At 33.6% G+C, this 18,890-nt stretch overlaps 1 protein-coding gene across 3 annotated transcripts; it reads right to left on the bottom strand.

Annotated features, from left to right (window-relative positions):
- Window positions 1–1,864: 1,864 nt before the first annotated feature.
- LOC134703367 (uncharacterized) lies at window positions 1,865–12,243 on the bottom strand. 3 transcript variants are annotated; one of them, XM_063563475.1, is made up of 5 exons: window positions 12,083–12,243; window positions 11,159–11,308; window positions 6,506–6,651; window positions 3,535–4,169; window positions 1,865–1,989 (listed from the first exon to the last, which is right to left on the bottom strand). In XM_063563475.1, exons 1-4 carry the CDS (start codon window positions 12,094–12,096, stop codon window positions 4,105–4,107), a joined length of 375 nt encoding a protein of 124 aa, XP_063419545.1. In that variant the 5' UTR covers window positions 12,097–12,243; the 3' UTR covers window positions 1,865–1,989; window positions 3,535–4,104. The 3 variants fall into 3 exon arrangements, 1 of the variants encoding a protein (XP_063419545.1); XR_010104944.1 differs by lacking the exons at window positions 11,159–11,308; window positions 12,083–12,243 and adding an exon at window positions 8,195–8,216; XR_010104943.1 differs by lacking the exons at window positions 11,159–11,308; window positions 12,083–12,243 and adding an exon at window positions 7,426–7,521.
- Window positions 12,244–18,890: the final 6,647 nt, after the last annotated feature.

Here is an 18,890-nt window from a genome sequence, read left to right on the forward strand (position 1 = left end):
GTCATTGCATTATGACATCATAATTTAGAGTTGTACACAACTTACAGAGTGTAGTAATTTTGAAAAATGAAAGGCAAAAAGAAACGAAACAAATTTAAGGTTGGTAACCAGCTTATTTATCACGTTATGATTCCCTAGCAACAAATCAAGATTGCAATGGGTGTTGCTCCATCTACAGCTCCATCTACACCTCCATCTACACAGGTTTTAAAAAATTCATCTATGCAAGTATCATCTGCATCATCTAAAAGTGAATTTACTAATTCAACTACAAATGTGTTGCCAAAAAAACCCACAGAATCCCTCTGGTTACCCCGCCTTACTGAAAAGGATTTTAAATTGTATTCTAAAGAAAGTTATGATAAGAAGTCATATGTAGCACCTCAGACTGAAAAGTGTGCTACTACCGTGAAACTCCTTCGTCCACATAAAGTGTCTGATGACTATTTGGATGAATTTTTAGGTGATACAAATACAGAAAATAGAACAGTGGATAGAGATTAAATATTTTAATGATGAATAATCTAATAATTTGTCATATAAATGAAAGTCCACATTGTAATGTTCCACATTTTGAACTTGTGCAAGAGACTCAGTGGGGTCTCGGTTGGATTTGGGAATTAAAATGTACAAAGTGTAAGTTTATATCAGAAAAATATAAACTGTTTAGAGAAATTGAAACTGGGCGTCCTGGCCGCAAAGAGTGCCAGCATAAACTATGGGTTTCAAACTGGTGTAATAAACTCTAACATAGGTAATTAATAGCGCGCGAGTACTTTTAACCAGTTCGTGTATTCCTCCTATGGCAAGAACAAACAATGCAAAGAATAACCAATAATGTATGTGACAAGGTTGTTAAACTTGCTAATGAGGAAACTAAAAAGGTGGTTGAGAATTTTAAAAGGAGAAATGAAACCTTAGGGTTAAATAAAAATAGTCCAATAAAATTACAAATGGATGGTACTTACCAGAGTGTTTATATTAAAAGTAGACATAAAATGGGTCAAAATGCCTCACAAGCAATTGGCATTGCTTGTGAGAATGAAACTGACAGTCATGATGTTATAGGATTTCACTTAATAAACAAACTATGCTGGGTCGGTGCATGGTTACGGGGTAAAGGTTATGATGTTGAATGTCCTAACCATGAGCATTGTACAGCAAATACCAATAGGTATGATCCTTTGAGTGAAAAGGATCTAGGGTATGAAATAGGTAAAAAAATTGCCACAAATGAGTTACTTGTAGATTATTGCACTACTGATGGTGATGCAAAAAGTGTAAAAGGTTTACAAGAGGCAATGCAAGAGGTATTTGGTCCCTTATGGTCGGTTAACAGACTTGCCGATACAATTCATAGGGGTCCAAAGTCAGTTCCGTGAAGGAATTCGAGCAAATTTTAGTGTCGGTATGTTCCCTGGTGTAACAAAAGCTCAGAAAAATGATATAAAAACAGCTTTTGCAAATGATATAAAACTAAGGTCACATGGTATAATGAAATCATTATTTATGAAGTACAATGGTGACGACAACAAATTTCAAAATGCTTGCCTGGTATTGTTCGGTCTGTGGTAAATTGCTACAGTGGTAATTGCGGTGATACGTGTAGATGGAGCATAACACTTTGTAATGGTGGTAAAAAAACAAGCTGGTGGTATAAATCAATAAACCTAAATAGCCATGGCTTACAAAATGGGTCTCTGATACCAACTGACAGAGACAAATTATTAATAGAATCATTGCTAGAGATGAAACTCTCGCAGAGTGCGTTAGATCAAATGAAATTTTTCAGTAACACTAACAAGTGTGAGTCTGTAAATAGGACTATTTCCACATACCTACCAAAAAATAAGAATTTTCTCCCGCAATGCCATAGGTCGTGCTTCTGCAGCAGTCTTGAAAGTAAATAATAATAGAGATGTTGCCTTGGTTAAAACTCTAAAAGCTGTTGGCTGCACAATGGGTAAAAAGTCTCGTGCTGCAGTAGCTCTGAAAAAAATACGTAAACTTGAAATGTATGATAGTGCATATCAAAAAAGTTCAAAAGTAAAATATCGAAGGTTACAGGCTCGTAAAAGGCAGGCGATTAATTTTCTGCTTCACAAAAAGTAACCGAAATGACGGGTACAAAAAACATCAGTTGGAACCAAAGCTTAGTCAGTTAACTAACTGCAAAGAGTTTTGTTCCGCGCCTGGTTGTAGTTTTTGGCCAGATTAACAAGGTCACAATTCCCATTTCTCTTTCAGCTATTTCAGGAAATAGTACATGTACAAATGTATTAATTTATTTAGCTATTTATTTATTTTTTATGATTACAGGGACCTAATAAATGTTATATAAATTATTGTGATGATAAATCAAAATCTTTTTCAGTAATATGCATGTGCATGTTGTTTTGAGTTGAGTTATTTCTATTTCTATAATAAAAAGTTTGTTTCATTTTAACTGTTTTGAAAATGGATAAAGGTCCAAGACATTGAAACATACCACACACAGCATCATACATGCAAATTTAGACACATGTATATATTGCATAAACATTTGTGTTTCCTATACTGCACACATTAGTTGAAACTGAACATACAAGGAAATAAAATAAAATAAAATAAAAATCATGTCCATATTTACTTCCATTCTGTTTTGCAACTATTTTAGTTCTGTAGGCTTTTTCTTTTACTTTTTGCTATCCTAATTTTATAATTTTGTAGTTTTTGTTTGATTTGTTTGGTTTTTATATTGAGGATTTCTTTTAACTCGTGCTTACTTCAGTTGGTTCATGTGGTTTGATCGTCCCAATTTCCAGACACAGTTAAAAATACATTTGTAAACAACAAGAGTTACTCCCCCTTCTATGTAAAGTAAAATGTAAACACTCGTGAAACCAGCCGTAAATGTTTTACATCAGGTTAATAAACATGCATGTTTGTTTCAGTGTCTTGGAGGGTAAGAGGGAGGGCTTTTATCCCATTTTCATTTTTTTTAGCAGTGTAAGAAACTTGTATTTGAGGAAATGATGCGTGCATAATGAAATGTGCAGTTGTCACCTCGGGGAGACTTAAATTTTAGAATTAAAAATATAACAAACCACAGTTTAAGATGCAGCATGCAGTTAGGATATGTTGTGCCATGCAGTTCATGAGTGGTGCATTTTTGTGAAGCTACACAGACCTTACGGTGGTTATTTAAATCATGGGGCTCAAAAATTATATGGTCAGCATTAACACACAAGGCATTATGACAGAGATGGAGGCATCTAAATTTCTATCAATATCAATTGTTTTTAGCTGTAACATTTTTGACAAGCGTGCAACATTCATTTTTGTCCTTTTTCCATTTGGATAAGCCACATTTAGCATCACCTAACATATAATTTCTTTTCCTCTGAATGGCCCCTGTCCAGATTTTACACGACCCATTTTCTGCATCAATGCAATTTAACAACAGAATATTGGTATATTTTTGATAAAAATCAAAAGTTTGAGAAGCCATTTTGTATTGTTTTGATTAATTAGCACTAAAAGAGTGTAACTGACCTTGATTTCAGCAGCTTTCATCCTAATATTGTAGTCACTGAGCCATGAAACACTCCATCACCTTTGAAATTAAAGGTCACAAGATGGGTCAATATGCGCATTAGATATTCCATAGGCCATAATGTTAACGTTTTCTTCTGTTGCTCAGGCCATATCGTAAACTTGGATATGTATGATAGCTCGTTTTGAAGCTGAGACACTTGGACATATGTGGTGCGATTTTCGGGGTGGCAAGTGTGATTCGTTTTCCCGTCAAGTGCCCAACCCCGAAAGATAGTGAAAAATGTCACTCTCCACAGGAAATAATCCCCAAAATTCTGACCATAAAAATCATTAAAAAATATGTCCTTTGTAATTTTTTGATCAGGTTTATTTTTGTATACTTTTTTTCACATCACATCAGCTCTATAAAACACCAGTCCTAGTTCATTTATGTCAATTTTTAAAATCACAGCTCCCACATATGCATGGCGGACTAATTTTTTAATGAGAGTCAAAAATCTGTGTTCCTCATCTCAAGGTCCTTTAGGGGTCTTGTCCCATATTAGATCAGCTAATGTCAAATTCCACTTATTTTGCAGTTTGTATCCCTTCAGTACACATTTCTGAACAATTCTGTGAAGTTTTGGCCATATCTGAAATAAAATAAGGTCATTTTAATACTTTTAGGTAGCAATGTTTATAACTGTTTAATACCATTTTTAAGAAAGAAAAAAACACAATAAGCATATGTTATAAATTTTCATTTTAAACATTTGTTTTAACTTTTTTTGGTATAACCTGCCAATTCATAAGCCTCTTTAACCTTACAGACTTTCTACAAATCATCTTTTTTTGTTGATAAATCATGAAAATATAGTGTTTTTCACTTAAAAACTATCAGATTTAAGAAATTTGTCCACCCTGAGAGTCTTGTTTTCTATTATATTTTTTTTTATTGAATAAAAAGCTCTTATATCTTTGCATTACTGTAAAGATTAGTCATAGACCTTTCCAAAACTAGTCTTGTTTTTAAAATCCATCAAGTAATAAGATTTTTAGAGGTTTTCTTTGTATGTGTCATGAAAGTGGGAAAAATGGGTTATTTTTTGGTGAAGAGTACATTGTGACGTCATGGTTTTTGTGACGTCATTGCATTATGACATCATAATTTAGAGTTGTACACAACTTACAGAGTGTAGTAATTTTGAAAAATGAAAGGCAAAAAGAAACGAAACAAATTTAAGGTTGGTAACCAAGCTTATTTATCACGTTATGATTCCCTAGCAACAAATCAAGATTGCAATGGTGTTGCTCCATCTACAGCTCCATCTACACCTCCATCTACACAGGTTTTAAAAAATTCATCTATGCAAGTATCATCTGCATCATCTAAAAGTGAATTTACTAATTCAACTACAAATGTGTTGCCAAAAAAAACCCACAGAATCCCTCTGGTTACCCCGCCTTACTGAAAAGGATTTTAAATTGTATTCTAAAGAAAGTTATGATAAGAAGTCATATGTAGCACCTCAGACTGAAAAGTGTGCTACTACCGTGAAACTCCTTCGTCCACATAAAGTGTCTGATGACTATTTGGATGAATTTTTAGGTGATACAAATACAGAAAATAGAACAGTGGATAGAGATTTAAATATTTTAATGATGAATAATCTAATAATTTGTCATATAAATGAAAGTCCACATTGTAATGTTCCACATTTTGAACTTGTGCAAGAGACTCAGTGGGGTCTCGGTTGGATTTGGGAATTAAAATGTACAAAGTGTAAGTTTATATCAGAAAAATATAAACTGTTTAGAGAAATTGAAACTGGGCGTCCTGGCCGCAAGAGTGCCAGCATAAACTATGGGTTTCAAACTGGTGTAATAAACTCTAACATAGGTAATAATAGCGCGCGAGTACTTTTAACCAGTTCGTGTATTCCTCCTATGGCAAGAACAACAATGCAAAGAATAACCAATAATGTATGTGACAAGGTTGTTAAACTTGCCTAATGAGGAAACTAAAAGGGTGGTTGAGAATTTTAAAAGGAGAAATGAAACCTTAGGGTTAAATAAAAATAGTCCAATAAAAATTACAAATGGATGGTACTTACCAGAGTGTTTATATTAAAAAGTAGACATAAAATGGGTCAAAATGCCTCACAAGCAATTGGCATTGCTTGTGAGAATGAAACTGACAGTCATGATGTTATAGGATTTCACTTAATAAACAAACTATGCTGGGTCGGTGCATGGTTACGGGGTAAAGGTTATGATGTTGAATGTCCTAACCATGAGCATTGTACAGCAAATACCAATAGGTATGATCCTTTGAGTGAAAAGGATCTAGGGTATGAAATAGGTAAAAAAATTGCCACAAATGAGTTACTTGTAGATTATTGCACTACTGATGGTGATGCAAAAAGTGTAAAAGGTTTACAAGAGGCAATGCAAGAGGTATTTGGTCCCTTATGGTCGGTTAACAGACTTGCCGATACAATTCATAGGGGTCAAAGTCAGTTCCGTGAAGGAATTCGAGCAAATTTTAGTGTCGGTATGTTCCCTGGTGTAACAAAAGCTCAGAAAAATGATATAAAAACAGCTTTTGCAAATGATATAAAACTAAGGTCACATGGTATAATGAAATCATTATTTATGAAGTACAATGGTGACCGACAACAAATTTCAAAATGCTTGCCTGGTATTGTTCGGTCTGTGGTAAATTGCTACAGTGGTAATTGCGGTGATACGTGTAGATGGAGCATAACACTTTGTAATGGTGGTAAAAAAACAAGCTGGTGGTATAAATCAATAAACCTAAATAGCCATGGCTTACAAAATGGGTCTCTGATACCAACTGACAGAGACAAATTATTAATAGAATCATTGCTAGAGATGAAACTCTCGCAGAGTGCGTTAGATCAAATGAAATTTTTCAGTAACACTAACAAGTGTGAGTCTGTAAATAGGACTATTTCCACATACCTACCAAAAAATAAGAATTTCTCCCGCAATGCCATAGGTCGTGCTTCTGCAGCAGTCTTGAAAGTAAATAATAATAGAGATGTTGCCTTGGTTAAAACTCTAAAAGCTGTTGGCTGCACAATGGGTAAAAAGTCTCGTGCTGCAGTAGCTCTGAAAAAAATACGTAAACTTGAAATGTATGATAGTGCATATCAAAAAAGTTCAAAAGTAAAATATCGAAGGTTACAGGCTCGTAAAAGGCAGGCGATTAATTTTCTGCTTCACAAAAGTAACCGAAATGACGGGTACAAAAAACATCAGTTGGAACCAAAGCTTAGTCAGTTAACTAACTGCAAAGAGTTTGTTCCGCAGCCTGGTTGTAGTTTTTGGCCAGATTAACAAGGTCACAATTCCCATTTCTCTTTCAGCTATTTCAGGAAATAGTACATGTACAAATGTATTAATTTATTTAGCTATTTATTTATTTTTTATGATTACAGGGACTAATAAATGTTATATAAATTATTGTGATGATAAATCAAAATCTTTTTCAGTAATATGCATGTGCATGTTGTTTTGAGTTGAGTTATTTCTATTTCTATAATAAAAAGTTTGTTTCATTTTAACTGTTTTGAAAATGGGATAAAGGTCCAAGACATTGAAACATACCACACACAGCATCATACATGCAAATTTAGACACATGTATATATTGCATAAACATTTGTGTTTCCTATACTGCACACATTAGTTGAAACTGAACATACAAGGAAATAAAATAAAATAAAATAAAATCATGTCCATATTTACTTCCATTCTGTTTTGCAACTATTTTAGTTCTGTAGGCTTTTTCTTTTACTTTTTGCTATCCTAATTTTATAATTTTGTAGTTTTTGTTTGATTTGTTTGGTTTTTATATTGAGGATTTCTTTTAACTCGTGCTTACTTCAGTTGGTTCATGTGGTTTGATCGTCCCAATTTCCAGACACAGTTAAAAATACATTTGTAAACAACAAGAGTTACTCCCCCTTCTATGTAAAGTAAAATGTAAACACTCGTGAAACCAGCCGTAAATGTTTTACATCAGGTTAATAAACATGCATGTTTGTTTCAGTGTCTTGGAGGGTAAGAGGGAGGGCTTTTATCCCATTTTCATTTTTTTTAGCAGTGTAAGAAACTTGTATTTGAGGAAATGATGCGTGCATAATGAAATGTGCAGTTGTCACCTCGGGGAGACTTAAATTTTAGAATTAAAAATATAACAAACCACAGTTTAAGATGCAGCATGCAGTTAGGATATGTTGTGCCATGCAGTTCATGAGTGGTGCATTTTTGTGAAGCTACACAGACCTTACGGTGGTTATTTAAATCATGGGGCTCAAAAATTATATGGTCAGCATTAACACACAAGGCATTATGACAGAGATGGGAGGCATCTAAATTTCTATCAATATCAATTGTTTTTAGCTGTAACATTTTTGACAAGCGTGCAACATTCATTTTTGTCCTTTTTCCATTTGGATAAGCCACATTTAGCATCCCTAACATATAATTTCTTTTCCTCTGAATGGCCCCTGTCCAGATTTTACACGACCCATTTTCTGCATCAATGCAATTTAACAACAGAATATTGGTATATTTTTGATAAAAATCAAAAGTTTGAGAAGCCATTTTGTATTGTTTTGATTAATTAGCACTAAAAGAGTGTAACTGACCTTGATTTCAGCAGCTTTCATCTAATATTGTAGTCACTGAGCCATGAAACACTCCATCACCTTTGAAATTAAAGGTCACAAGATGGGTCAATATGCGCATTAGATATTCCATAGGCCATAATGTTAACGTTTTCTTCTGTTGCTCAGGCCATATCGTAAACTTGGATATGTATGATAGCTCGTTTTGAAGCTGAGACACTTGGACATATGTGGTGCGATTTTCGGGGTGGCAAGTGTGATTCGTTTTCCCGTCAAGTGCCCAACCCCGAAAGATAGTGAAAAATGTCACTCTCCACAGGAAATAATCCCAAAATTCTGACCATAAAAATCATTAAAAAATATGTCCTTTGTAATTTTTTGATCAGGTTTATTTTTGTATACTTTTTTTCACATCACATCAGCTCTATAAAACACCAGTCCTAGTTCATTTATGTCAATTTTTAAAATCACAGCTCCCACATATGCATGGCGGACTAATTTTTTAATGAGAGTCAAAAATCTGTGTTCCTCATCTCAAGGTCCTTTAGGGGTCTTGTCCCATATTAGATCAGCTAATGTCAAATTCCACTTATTTTGCAGTTTGTATCCCTTCAGTACACATTTCTGAACAATTCTGTGAAGTTTTGGCCATATCTGAAATAAAATAAGGTCATTTTAATACTTTTAGGTAGCAATGTTTATAACTGTTTAATACCATTTTTAAGAAAGAAAAAAAACACAATAAGCATATGTTATAAATTTTCATTTTAAACATTTGTTTTAACTTTTTTTGGTATAACTGCAATTCATAAGCCTCTTTAACCTTACAGACTTTCTACAAATCATCTTTTTTTGTTGATAAATCATGAAAATATAGTGTTTTTCACTTAAAAACTATCAGATTTAAGAAATTTGTCCACCCTGAGAGTCTTGTTTTCTATTATATTTTTTTTTATTGAATAAAAAGCTCTTATATCTTTGCATTACTGTAAAGATTAGTCATAGACCTTTCCAAAACTAGTCTTGTTTTTAAAATCCATCAAGTAATAAGATTTTTAGAGGTTTTCTTTGTATGTGTCATGAAAGTGGGAAAAATGGGTTATTTTTTTGGTGAAGAGTACATTGTGACGTCATGGTTTTTGTGACGTCATTGCATTATGACATCATAATTTAGAGTTGTACACAACTTACAGAGTGTAGTAATTTTGAAAAATGAAAGGCAAAAAGAAACGAAACAAATTTAAGGTTGGTAACCAAGCTTATTTATCACGTTATGATTCCCTAGCAACAAATCAAGATTGCAATGGTGTTGCTCCATCTACAGCTCCATCTACACCTCCATCTACACAGGTTTTAAAAAATTCATCTATGCAAGTATCATCTGCATCATCTAAAAGTGAATTTACTAATTCAACTACAAATGTGTTGCCAAAAAAACCCACAGAATCCCTCTGGTTACCCCCGCCTTACTGAAAAGGATTTTAAATTGTATTCTAAAGAAAGTTATGATAAGAAGTCATATGTAGCACCTCAGACTGAAAAGTGTGCTACTACCCGTGAAACTCCTTCGTCCACATAAAGTGTCTGATGACTATTTGGATGAATTTTTAGGTGATACAAATACAGAAAATAGAACAGTGGATAGAGATTTAAATATTTTAATGATGAATAATCTAATAATTTGTCATATAAATGAAAGTCCACATTGTAATGTTCCACATTTTGAACTTGTGCAAGAGACTCAGTGGGGTCTCGGTTGGATTTGGGAATTAAAATGTACAAAGTGTAAGTTTATATCAGAAAAATATAAACTGTTTAGAGAAATTGAAACTGGGCGTCCTGGCCGCAAGAGTGCCAGCATAAACTATGGGTTTCAAACTGGTGTAATAAACTCTAACATAGGTAATAATAGCGCGCGAGTACTTTTAACCAGTTCGTGTATTCCTCCTATGGCAAGAACAACAACAATGCAAAGAATAACCAATAATGTATGTGACAAGGTTGTTAAACTTGCTAATGAGGAAACTAAAAAGGTGGTTGAGAATTTTAAAAGGAGAAATGAAACCTTAGGGTTAAATAAAATAGTCCAATAAAATTACAAATGGATGGTACTTACCAGAGTGTTTATATTAAAAGTAGACATAAAATGGGTCAAAATGCCTCACAAGCAATTGGCATTGCTTGTGAGAATGAAACTGACAGTCATGATGTTATAGGATTTCACTTAATAAACAAACTATGCTGGGTCGGTGCATGGTTACGGGTAAAGGTTATGATGTTGAATGTCCTAACCATGAGCATTGTACAGCAAATACCAATAGGTATGATCCTTTGAGTGAAAAGGATCTAGGGTATGAAATAGGTAAAAAAATTGCCACAAATGAGTTACTTGTAGATTATTGCACTACTGATGGTGATGCAAAAAGTGTAAAAGGTTTACAAGAGGCAATGCAAGAGGTATTTGGTCCCTTATGGTCGGTTAACAGACTTGCCGATACAATTCATAGGGGTCAAAGTCAGTTCCGTGAAGGAATTCGAGCAAATTTTAGTGTCGGTATGTTCCCTGGTGTAACAAAAGCTCAGAAAAATGATATAAAAACAGCTTTTGCAAATGATATAAAACTAAGGTCACATGGTATAATGAAATCATTATTTATGAAGTACAATGGTGACCGACAACAAATTTCAAAATGCTTGCCTGGTATTGTTCGGTCTGTGGTAAATTGCTACAGTGGTAATTGCGGTGATACGTGTAGATGGAGCATAACACTTTGTAATGGTGGTAAAAAAACAAGCTGGTGGTATAAATCAATAAACCTAAATAGCCATGGCTTACAAAATGGGTCTCTGATACCAACTGACAGAGACAAATTATTAATAGAATCATTGCTAGAGATGAAACTCTCGCAGAGTGCGTTAGATCAAATGAAATTTTTCAGTAACACTAACAAGTGTGAGTCTGTAAATAGGACTATTTCCACATACCTACCAAAAAATAAGAATTTCTCCCGCAATGCCATAGGTCGTGCTTCTGCAGCAGTCTTGAAAGTAAATAATAATAGAGATGTTGCCTTGGTTAAAACTCTAAAAGCTGTTGGCTGCACAATGGGTAAAAAGTCTCGTGCTGCAGTAGCTCTGAAAAAAATACGTAAACTTGAAATGTATGATAGTGCATATCAAAAAAGTTCAAAAGTAAAATATCGAAGGTTACAGGCTCGTAAAAGGCAGGCGATTAATTTTCTGCTTCACAAAAGTAACCGAAATGACGGGTACAAAAAACATCAGTTGGAACCAAAGCTTAGTCAGTTAACTAACTGCAAAGAGTTTGTTCCGCAGCCTGGTTGTAGTTTTTGGCCAGATTAACAAGGTCACAATTCCCATTTCTCTTTCAGCTATTTCAGGAAATAGTACATGTACAAATGTATTAATTTATTTAGCTATTTATTTATTTTTTATGATTACAGGGACTAATAAATGTTATATAAATTATTGTGATGATAAATCAAAATCTTTTTCAGTAATATGCATGTGCATGTTGTTTTGAGTTGAGTTATTTCTATTTCTATAATAAAAAGTTTGTTTCATTTTAACTGTTTTGAAAATGGGATAAAGGTCCAAGACATTGAAACATACCACACACAGCATCATACATGCAAATTTAGACACATGTATATATTGCATAAACATTTGTGTTTCCTATACTGCACACATTAGTTGAAACTGAACATACAAGGAAATAAAATAAAATAAAATAAAATCATGTCCATATTTACTTCCATTCTGTTTTGCAACTATTTTAGTTCTGTAGGCTTTTTCTTTTACTTTTTGCTATCCTAATTTTATAATTTTGTAGTTTTTGTTTGATTTGTTTGGTTTTTATATTGAGGATTTCTTTTAACTCGTGCTTACTTCAGTTGGTTCATGTGGTTTGATCGTCCCAATTTCCAGACACAGTTAAAAATACATTTGTAAACAACAAGAGTTACTCCCCCTTCTATGTAAAGTAAAATGTAAACACTCGTGAAACCAGCCGTAAATGTTTTACATCAGGTTAATAAACATGCATGTTTGTTTCAGTGTCTTGGAGGGTAAGAGGGAGGGCTTTTATCCCATTTTCATTTTTTTTAGCAGTGTAAGAAACTTGTATTTGAGGAAATGATGCGTGCATAATGAAATGTGCAGTTGTCACCTCGGGGAGACTTAAATTTTAGAATTAAAAATATAACAAACCACAGTTTAAGATGCAGCATGCAGTTAGGATATGTTGTGCCATGCAGTTCATGAGTGGTGCATTTTTGTGAAGCTACACAGACCTTACGGTGGTTATTTAAATCATGGGGCTCAAAAATTATATGGTCAGCATTAACACACAAGGCATTATGACAGAGATGGGAGGCATCTAAATTTCTATCAATATCAATTGTTTTTAGCTGTAACATTTTTGACAAGCGTGCAACATTCATTTTTGTCCTTTTTCCATTTGGATAAGCCACATTTAGCATCCCTAACATATAATTTCTTTTCCTCTGAATGGCCCCTGTCCAGATTTTACACGACCCATTTTCTGCATCAATGCAATTTAACAACAGAATATTGGTATATTTTTGATAAAAATCAAAAGTTTGAGAAGCCATTTTGTATTGTTTTGATTAATTAGCACTAAAAGAGTGTAACTGACCTTGATTTCAGCAGCTTTCATCCTAATATTGTAGTCACTGAGCCATGAAACACTCCATCACCTTTGAAATTAAAGGTCACAAGATGGGTCAATATGCGCATTAGATATTCCATAGGCCATAATGTTAACGTTTTCTTCTGTTGCTCAGGCCATATCGTAAACTTGGATATGTATGATAGCTCGTTTTGAAGCTGAGACACTTGGACATATGTGGTGCGATTTTCGGGGTGGCAAGTGTGATTCGTTTTCCCGTCAAGTGCCCAACCCCGAAAGATAGTGAAAAATGTCACTCTCCACAGGAAATAATCCCAAAATTCTGACCATAAAAATCATTAAAAAATATGTCCTTTGTAATTTTTTGATCAGGTTTATTTTTGTATACTTTTTTTCACATCACATCAGCTCTATAAAACACCAGTCCTAGTTCATTTATGTCAATTTTTAAAATCACAGCTCCCACATATGCATGGCGGACTAATTTTTTAATGAGAGTCAAAAATCTGTGTTCCTCATCTCAAGGTCCTTTAGGGGTCTTGTCCCATATTAGATCAGCTAATGTCAAATTCCACTTATTTTGCAGTTTGTATCCCTTCAGTACACATTTCTGAACAATTCTGTGAAGTTTTGGCCATATCTGAAATAAAATAAGGTCATTTTAATACTTTTAGGTAGCAATGTTTATAACTGTTTAATACCATTTTTAAGAAAGAAAAAAACACAATAAGCATATGTTATAAATTTTCATTTTAAACATTTGTTTTAACTTTTTTTGGTATAACTGCAATTCATAAGCCTCTTTAACCTTACAGACTTTCTACAAATCATCTTTTTTTGTTGATAAATCATGAAAATATAGTGTTTTTCACTTAAAAACTATCAGATTTAAGAAATTTGTCCACCCTGAGAGTCTTGTTTTCTATTATATTTTTTTTTATTGAATAAAAAGCTCTTATATCTTTGCATTACTGTAAAGATTAGTCATAGACCTTTCCAAAACTAGTCTTGTTTTTAAAATCCATCAAGTAATAAGATTTTTAGAGGTTTTCTTTGTATGTGTCATGAAAGTGGGAAAAATGGGTTATTTTTTTGGTGAAGAGTACATTGTGACGTCATGGTTTTTGTGACGTCATTGCATTATGACATCATAATTTAGAGTTGTACACAACTTACAGAGTGTAGTAATTTTGAAAAATGAAAGGCAAAAAGAAACGAAACAAATTTAAGGTTGGTAACCAAGCTTATTTATCACGTTATGATTCCCTAGCAACAAATCAAGATTGCAATGGTGTTGCTCCATCTACAGCTCCATCTACACCTCCATCTACACAGGTTTTAAAAAATTCATCTATGCAAGTATCATCTGCATCATCTAAAAGTGAATTTACTAATTCAACTACAAATGTGTTGCCAAAAAAACCCACAGAATCCCTCTGGTTACCCCGCCTTACTGAAAAGGATTTTAAATTGTATTCTAAAGAAAGTTATGATAAGAAGTCATATGTAGCACCTCAGACTGAAAAGTGTGCTACTACCGTGAAACTCCTTCGTCCACATAAAGTGTCTGATGACTATTTGGATGAATTTTTAGGTGATACAAATACAGAAAATAGAACAGTGGATAGAGATTTAAATATTTTAATGATGAATAATCTAATAATTTGTCATATAAATGAAAGTCCACATTGTAATGTTCCACATTTTGAACTTGTGCAAGAGACTCAGTGGGGTCTCGGTTGGATTTGGGAATTAAAATGTACAAAGTGTAAGTTTATATCAGAAAAATATAAACTGTTTAGAGAAATTGAAACTGGGCGTCCTGGCCGCAAGAGTGCCAGCATAAACTATGGGTTTCAAACTGGTGTAATAAACTCTAACATAGGTAATAATAGCGCGCGAGTACTTTTAACCAGTTCGTGTATTCCTCCTATGGCAAGAACAACAATGCAAAGAATAACCAATAATGTATGTGACAAGGTTGTTAAACTTGCTAATGAGGAAACTAAAAAGGTGGTTGAGAATTTTAAAAGGAGAAATGAAACCTTAGGGTTAAATAAAAATAGTCCAATAAAATTACAAATGGATGGTACTTACCAGAGTGTTTATATTAAAAGTAGACATAAAATGGGTCAAAATGCCTCACAAGCAATTGGCATTGCTTGTGAGAATGAAACTGACAGTCATGATGTTATAGGATTTCACTTAATAAACAAACTATGCTGGGTCGGTGCATGGTTACGGGGTAAAGGTTATGATGTTGAATGTCCTAACCATGAGCATTGTACAGCAAATACCAATAGGTATGATCCTTTGAGTGAAAAGGATCTAGGGTATGAAATAGGTAAAAAAATTGCCACAAATGAGTTACTTGTAGATTATTGCACTACTGATGGTGATGCAAAAAGTGTAAAAGGTTTACAAGAGGCAATGCAAGAGGTATTTGGTCCCTTATGGTCGGTTAACAGACTTGCCGATACAATTCATAGGGGTCAAAGTCAGTTCCGTGAAGGAATTCGAGCAAATTTTAGTGTCGGTATGTTCCCTGGTGTAACAAAAGCTCAGAAAAATGATATAAAAACAGCTTTTGCAAATGATATAAAACTAAGGTCACATGGTATAATGAAATCATTATTTATGAAGTACAATGGTGACCGACAACAAATTTCAAAATGCTTGCCTGGTATTGTTCGGCTCTGTGGTAAATTGCTACAGTGGTAATTGCGGTGATACGTGTAGATGGAGCATAACACTTTGTAATGGTGGTAAAAAAACAAGCTGGTGGTATAAATCAATAAACCTAAATAGCCATGGCTTACAAAATGGGTCTCTGATACCAACTGACAGAGACAAATTATTAATAGAATCATTGCTAGAGATGAAACTCTCGCAGAGTGCGTTAGATCAAATGAAATTTTTCAGTAACACTAACAAGTGTGAGTCTGTAAATAGGACTATTTCCACATACCTACCAAAAAATAAGAATTTCTCCCGCAATGCCATAGGTCGTGCTTCTGCAGCAGTCTTGAAAGTAAATAATAATAGAGATGTTGCCTTGGTTAAAACTCTAAAAGCTGTTGGCTGCACAATGGGTAAAAAGTCTCGTGCTGCAGTAGCTCTGAAAAAAATACGTAAACTTGAAATGTATGATAGTGCATATCAAAAAAGTTCAAAAGTAAAATATCGAAGGTTACAGGCTCGTAAAAGGCAGGCGATTAATTTTCTGCTTCACAAAAGTAACCGAAATGACGGGTACAAAAAACATCAGTTGGAACCAAAGCTTAGTCAGTTAACTAACTGCAAAGAGTTTGTTCCGCAGCCTGGTTGTAGTTTTTGGCCAGATTAACAAGGTCACAATTCCCATTTCTCTTTCAGCTATTTCAGGAAATAGTACATGTACAAATGTATTAATTTATTTAGCTATTTATTTATTTTTTATGATTACAGGGACTAATAAATGTTATATAAATTATTGTGATGATAAATCAAAATCTTTTTCAGTAATATGCATGTGCATGTTGTTTTGAGTTGAGTTATTTCTATTTCTATAATAAAAAGTTTGTTTCATTTTAACTGTTTTGAAAATGGGATAAAGGTCCAAGACATTGAAACATACCACACACAGCATCATACATGCAAATTTAGACACATGTATATATTGCATAAACATTTGTGTTTCCTATACTGCACACATTAGTTGAAACTGAACATACAAGGAAATAAAATAAAATAAAATAAAATCATGTCCATATTTACTTCCATTCTGTTTTGCAACTATTTTAGTTCTGTAGGCTTTTTCTTTTACTTTTTGCTATCCTAATTTTATAATTTTGTAGTTTTTGTTTGATTTGTTTGGTTTTTATATTGAGGATTTCTTTTAACTCGTGCTTACTTCAGTTGGTTCATGTGGTTTGATCGTCCCAATTTCCAGACACAGTTAAAAATACATTTGTAAACAACAAGAGTTACTCCCCCTTCTATGTAAAGTAAAATGTAAACACTCGTGAAACCAGCCGTAAATGTTTTACATCAGGTTAATAAACATGCATGTTTGTTTCAGTGTCTTGGAGGGTAAGAGGGAGGGCTTTTATCCCATTTTCATTTTTTTTAGCAGTGTAAGAAACTTGTATTTGAGGAAATGATGCGTGCATAATGAAATGTGCAGTTGTCACCTCGGGGAGACTTAAATTTTAGAATTAAAAATATAACAAACCACAGTTTAAGATGCAGCATGCAGTTAGGATATGTTGTGCCATGCAGTTCATGAGTGGTGCATTTTTGTGAAGCTACACAGACCTTACGGTGGTTATTTAAATCATGGGGCTCAAAAATTATATGGTCAGCATTAACACACAAGGCATTATGACAGAGATGGGAGGCATCTAAATTTCTATCAATATCAATTGTTTTTAGCTGTAACATTTTTGACAAGCGTGCAACATTCATTTTTGTCCTTTTTCCATTTGGATAAGCCACATTTAGCATCCCTAACATATAATTTCTTTTCCTCTGAATGGCCCCTGTCCAGATTTTACACGACCCATTTTCTGCATCAATGCAATTTAACAACAGAATATTGGTATATTTTTGATAAAAATCAAAAGTTTGAGAAGCCATTTTGTATTGTTTTGATTAATTAGCACTAAAAGAGTGTAACTGACCTTGATTTCAGCAGCTTTCATCCTAATATTGTAGTCACTGAGCCATGAAACACTCCATCACCTTTGAAATTAAAGGTCACAAGATGGGTCAATATGCGCATTAGATATTCCATAGGCCATAATGTTAACGTTTTCTTCTGTTGCTCAGGCCATATCGTAAACTTGGATATGTATGATAGCTCGTTTTGAAGCTGAGACACTTGGACATATGTGGTGCGATTTTCGGGGTGGCAAGTGTGATTCGTTTTCCCGTCAAGTGCCCAACCCCGAAAGATAGTGAAAAATGTCACTCTCCACAGGAAATAATCCCAAAATTCTGACCATAAAAATCATTAAAAAATATGTCCTTTGTAATTTTTTGATCAGGTTTATTTTTGTATACTTTTTTTCACATCACATCAGCTCTATAAAACACCAGTCCTAGTTCATTTATGTCAATTTTTAAAATCACAGCTCCCACATATGCATGGCGGACTAATTTTTTAATGAGAGTCAAAAATCTGTGTTCCTCATCTCAAGGTCCTTTAGGGGTCTTGTCCCATATTAGATCAGCTAATGTCAAATTCCACTTATTTTGCAGTTTGTATCCCTTCAGTACACATTTCTGAACAATTCTGTGAAGTTTTGGCCATATCTGAAATAAAATAAGGTCATTTTAATACTTTTAGGTAGCAATGTTTATAACTGTTTAATACCATTTTTAAGAAAGAAAAAAACACAATAAGCATATGTTATAAATTTTCATTTTAAACATTTGTTTTAACTTTTTTTGGTATAACTGCAATTCATAAGCCTCTTTAACCTTACAGACTTTCTACAAATCATCTTTTTTTGTTGATAAATCATGAAAATATAGTGTTTTTCACTTAAAAACTATCAGATTTAAGAAATTTGTCCACCCTGAGAGTCTTGTTTTCTATTATATTTTTTTTTATTGAATAAAAAGCTCTTATATCTTTGCATTACTGTAAAGATTAGTCATAGACCTTTCCAAAACTAGTCTTGTTTTTAAAATCCATCAAGTAATAAGATTTTTAGAGGTTTTCTTTGTATGTGTCATGAAAGTGGGAAAAATGGGTTATTTTTTTGGTGAAGAGTACATTGTGACGTCATGGTTTTGTGACGTCATTGCATTATGACATCATAATTTAGAGTTGTACACAACTTACAGAGTGTAGTAATTTTGAAAAATGAAAGGCAAAAAGAAACGAAACAAATTTAAGGTTGGTAACCAAGCTTATTTATCACGTTATGATTCCCTAGCAACAAATCAAGATTGCAATGGTGTTGCTCCATCTACAGCTCCATCTACACCTCCATCTACACAGGTTTTAAAAAATTCATCTATGCAAGTATCATCTGCATCATCTAAAAGTGAATTTAC

This window comes from Mytilus trossulus, unplaced genomic scaffold (genome assembly GCF_036588685.1).
Source record: "Mytilus trossulus isolate FHL-02 unplaced genomic scaffold, PNRI_Mtr1.1.1.hap1 h1tg001007l__unscaffolded, whole genome shotgun sequence".
NCBI classification, from domain to species: Eukaryota; Metazoa; Mollusca; class Bivalvia; order Mytilida; family Mytilidae; genus Mytilus; species Mytilus trossulus.

Excerpts from the sequence above, each read along its gene's own strand:
- LOC134703367 (XM_063563475.1), bottom strand. Across the intron at positions 6,652-11,158 it reads AAATTCTTATTTTTTGGTAG|AGCTACTGCAGCACGAGACT; the intron begins GTATGTGGAAAT and ends TATTTTTTTCAG. Across the intron at positions 4,170-6,505 it reads GGAGAAATTCTTATTTTTTG|ATATGGCCAAAACTTCACAG; the intron begins GTAGGTATGTGG and ends ATTTTATTTCAG.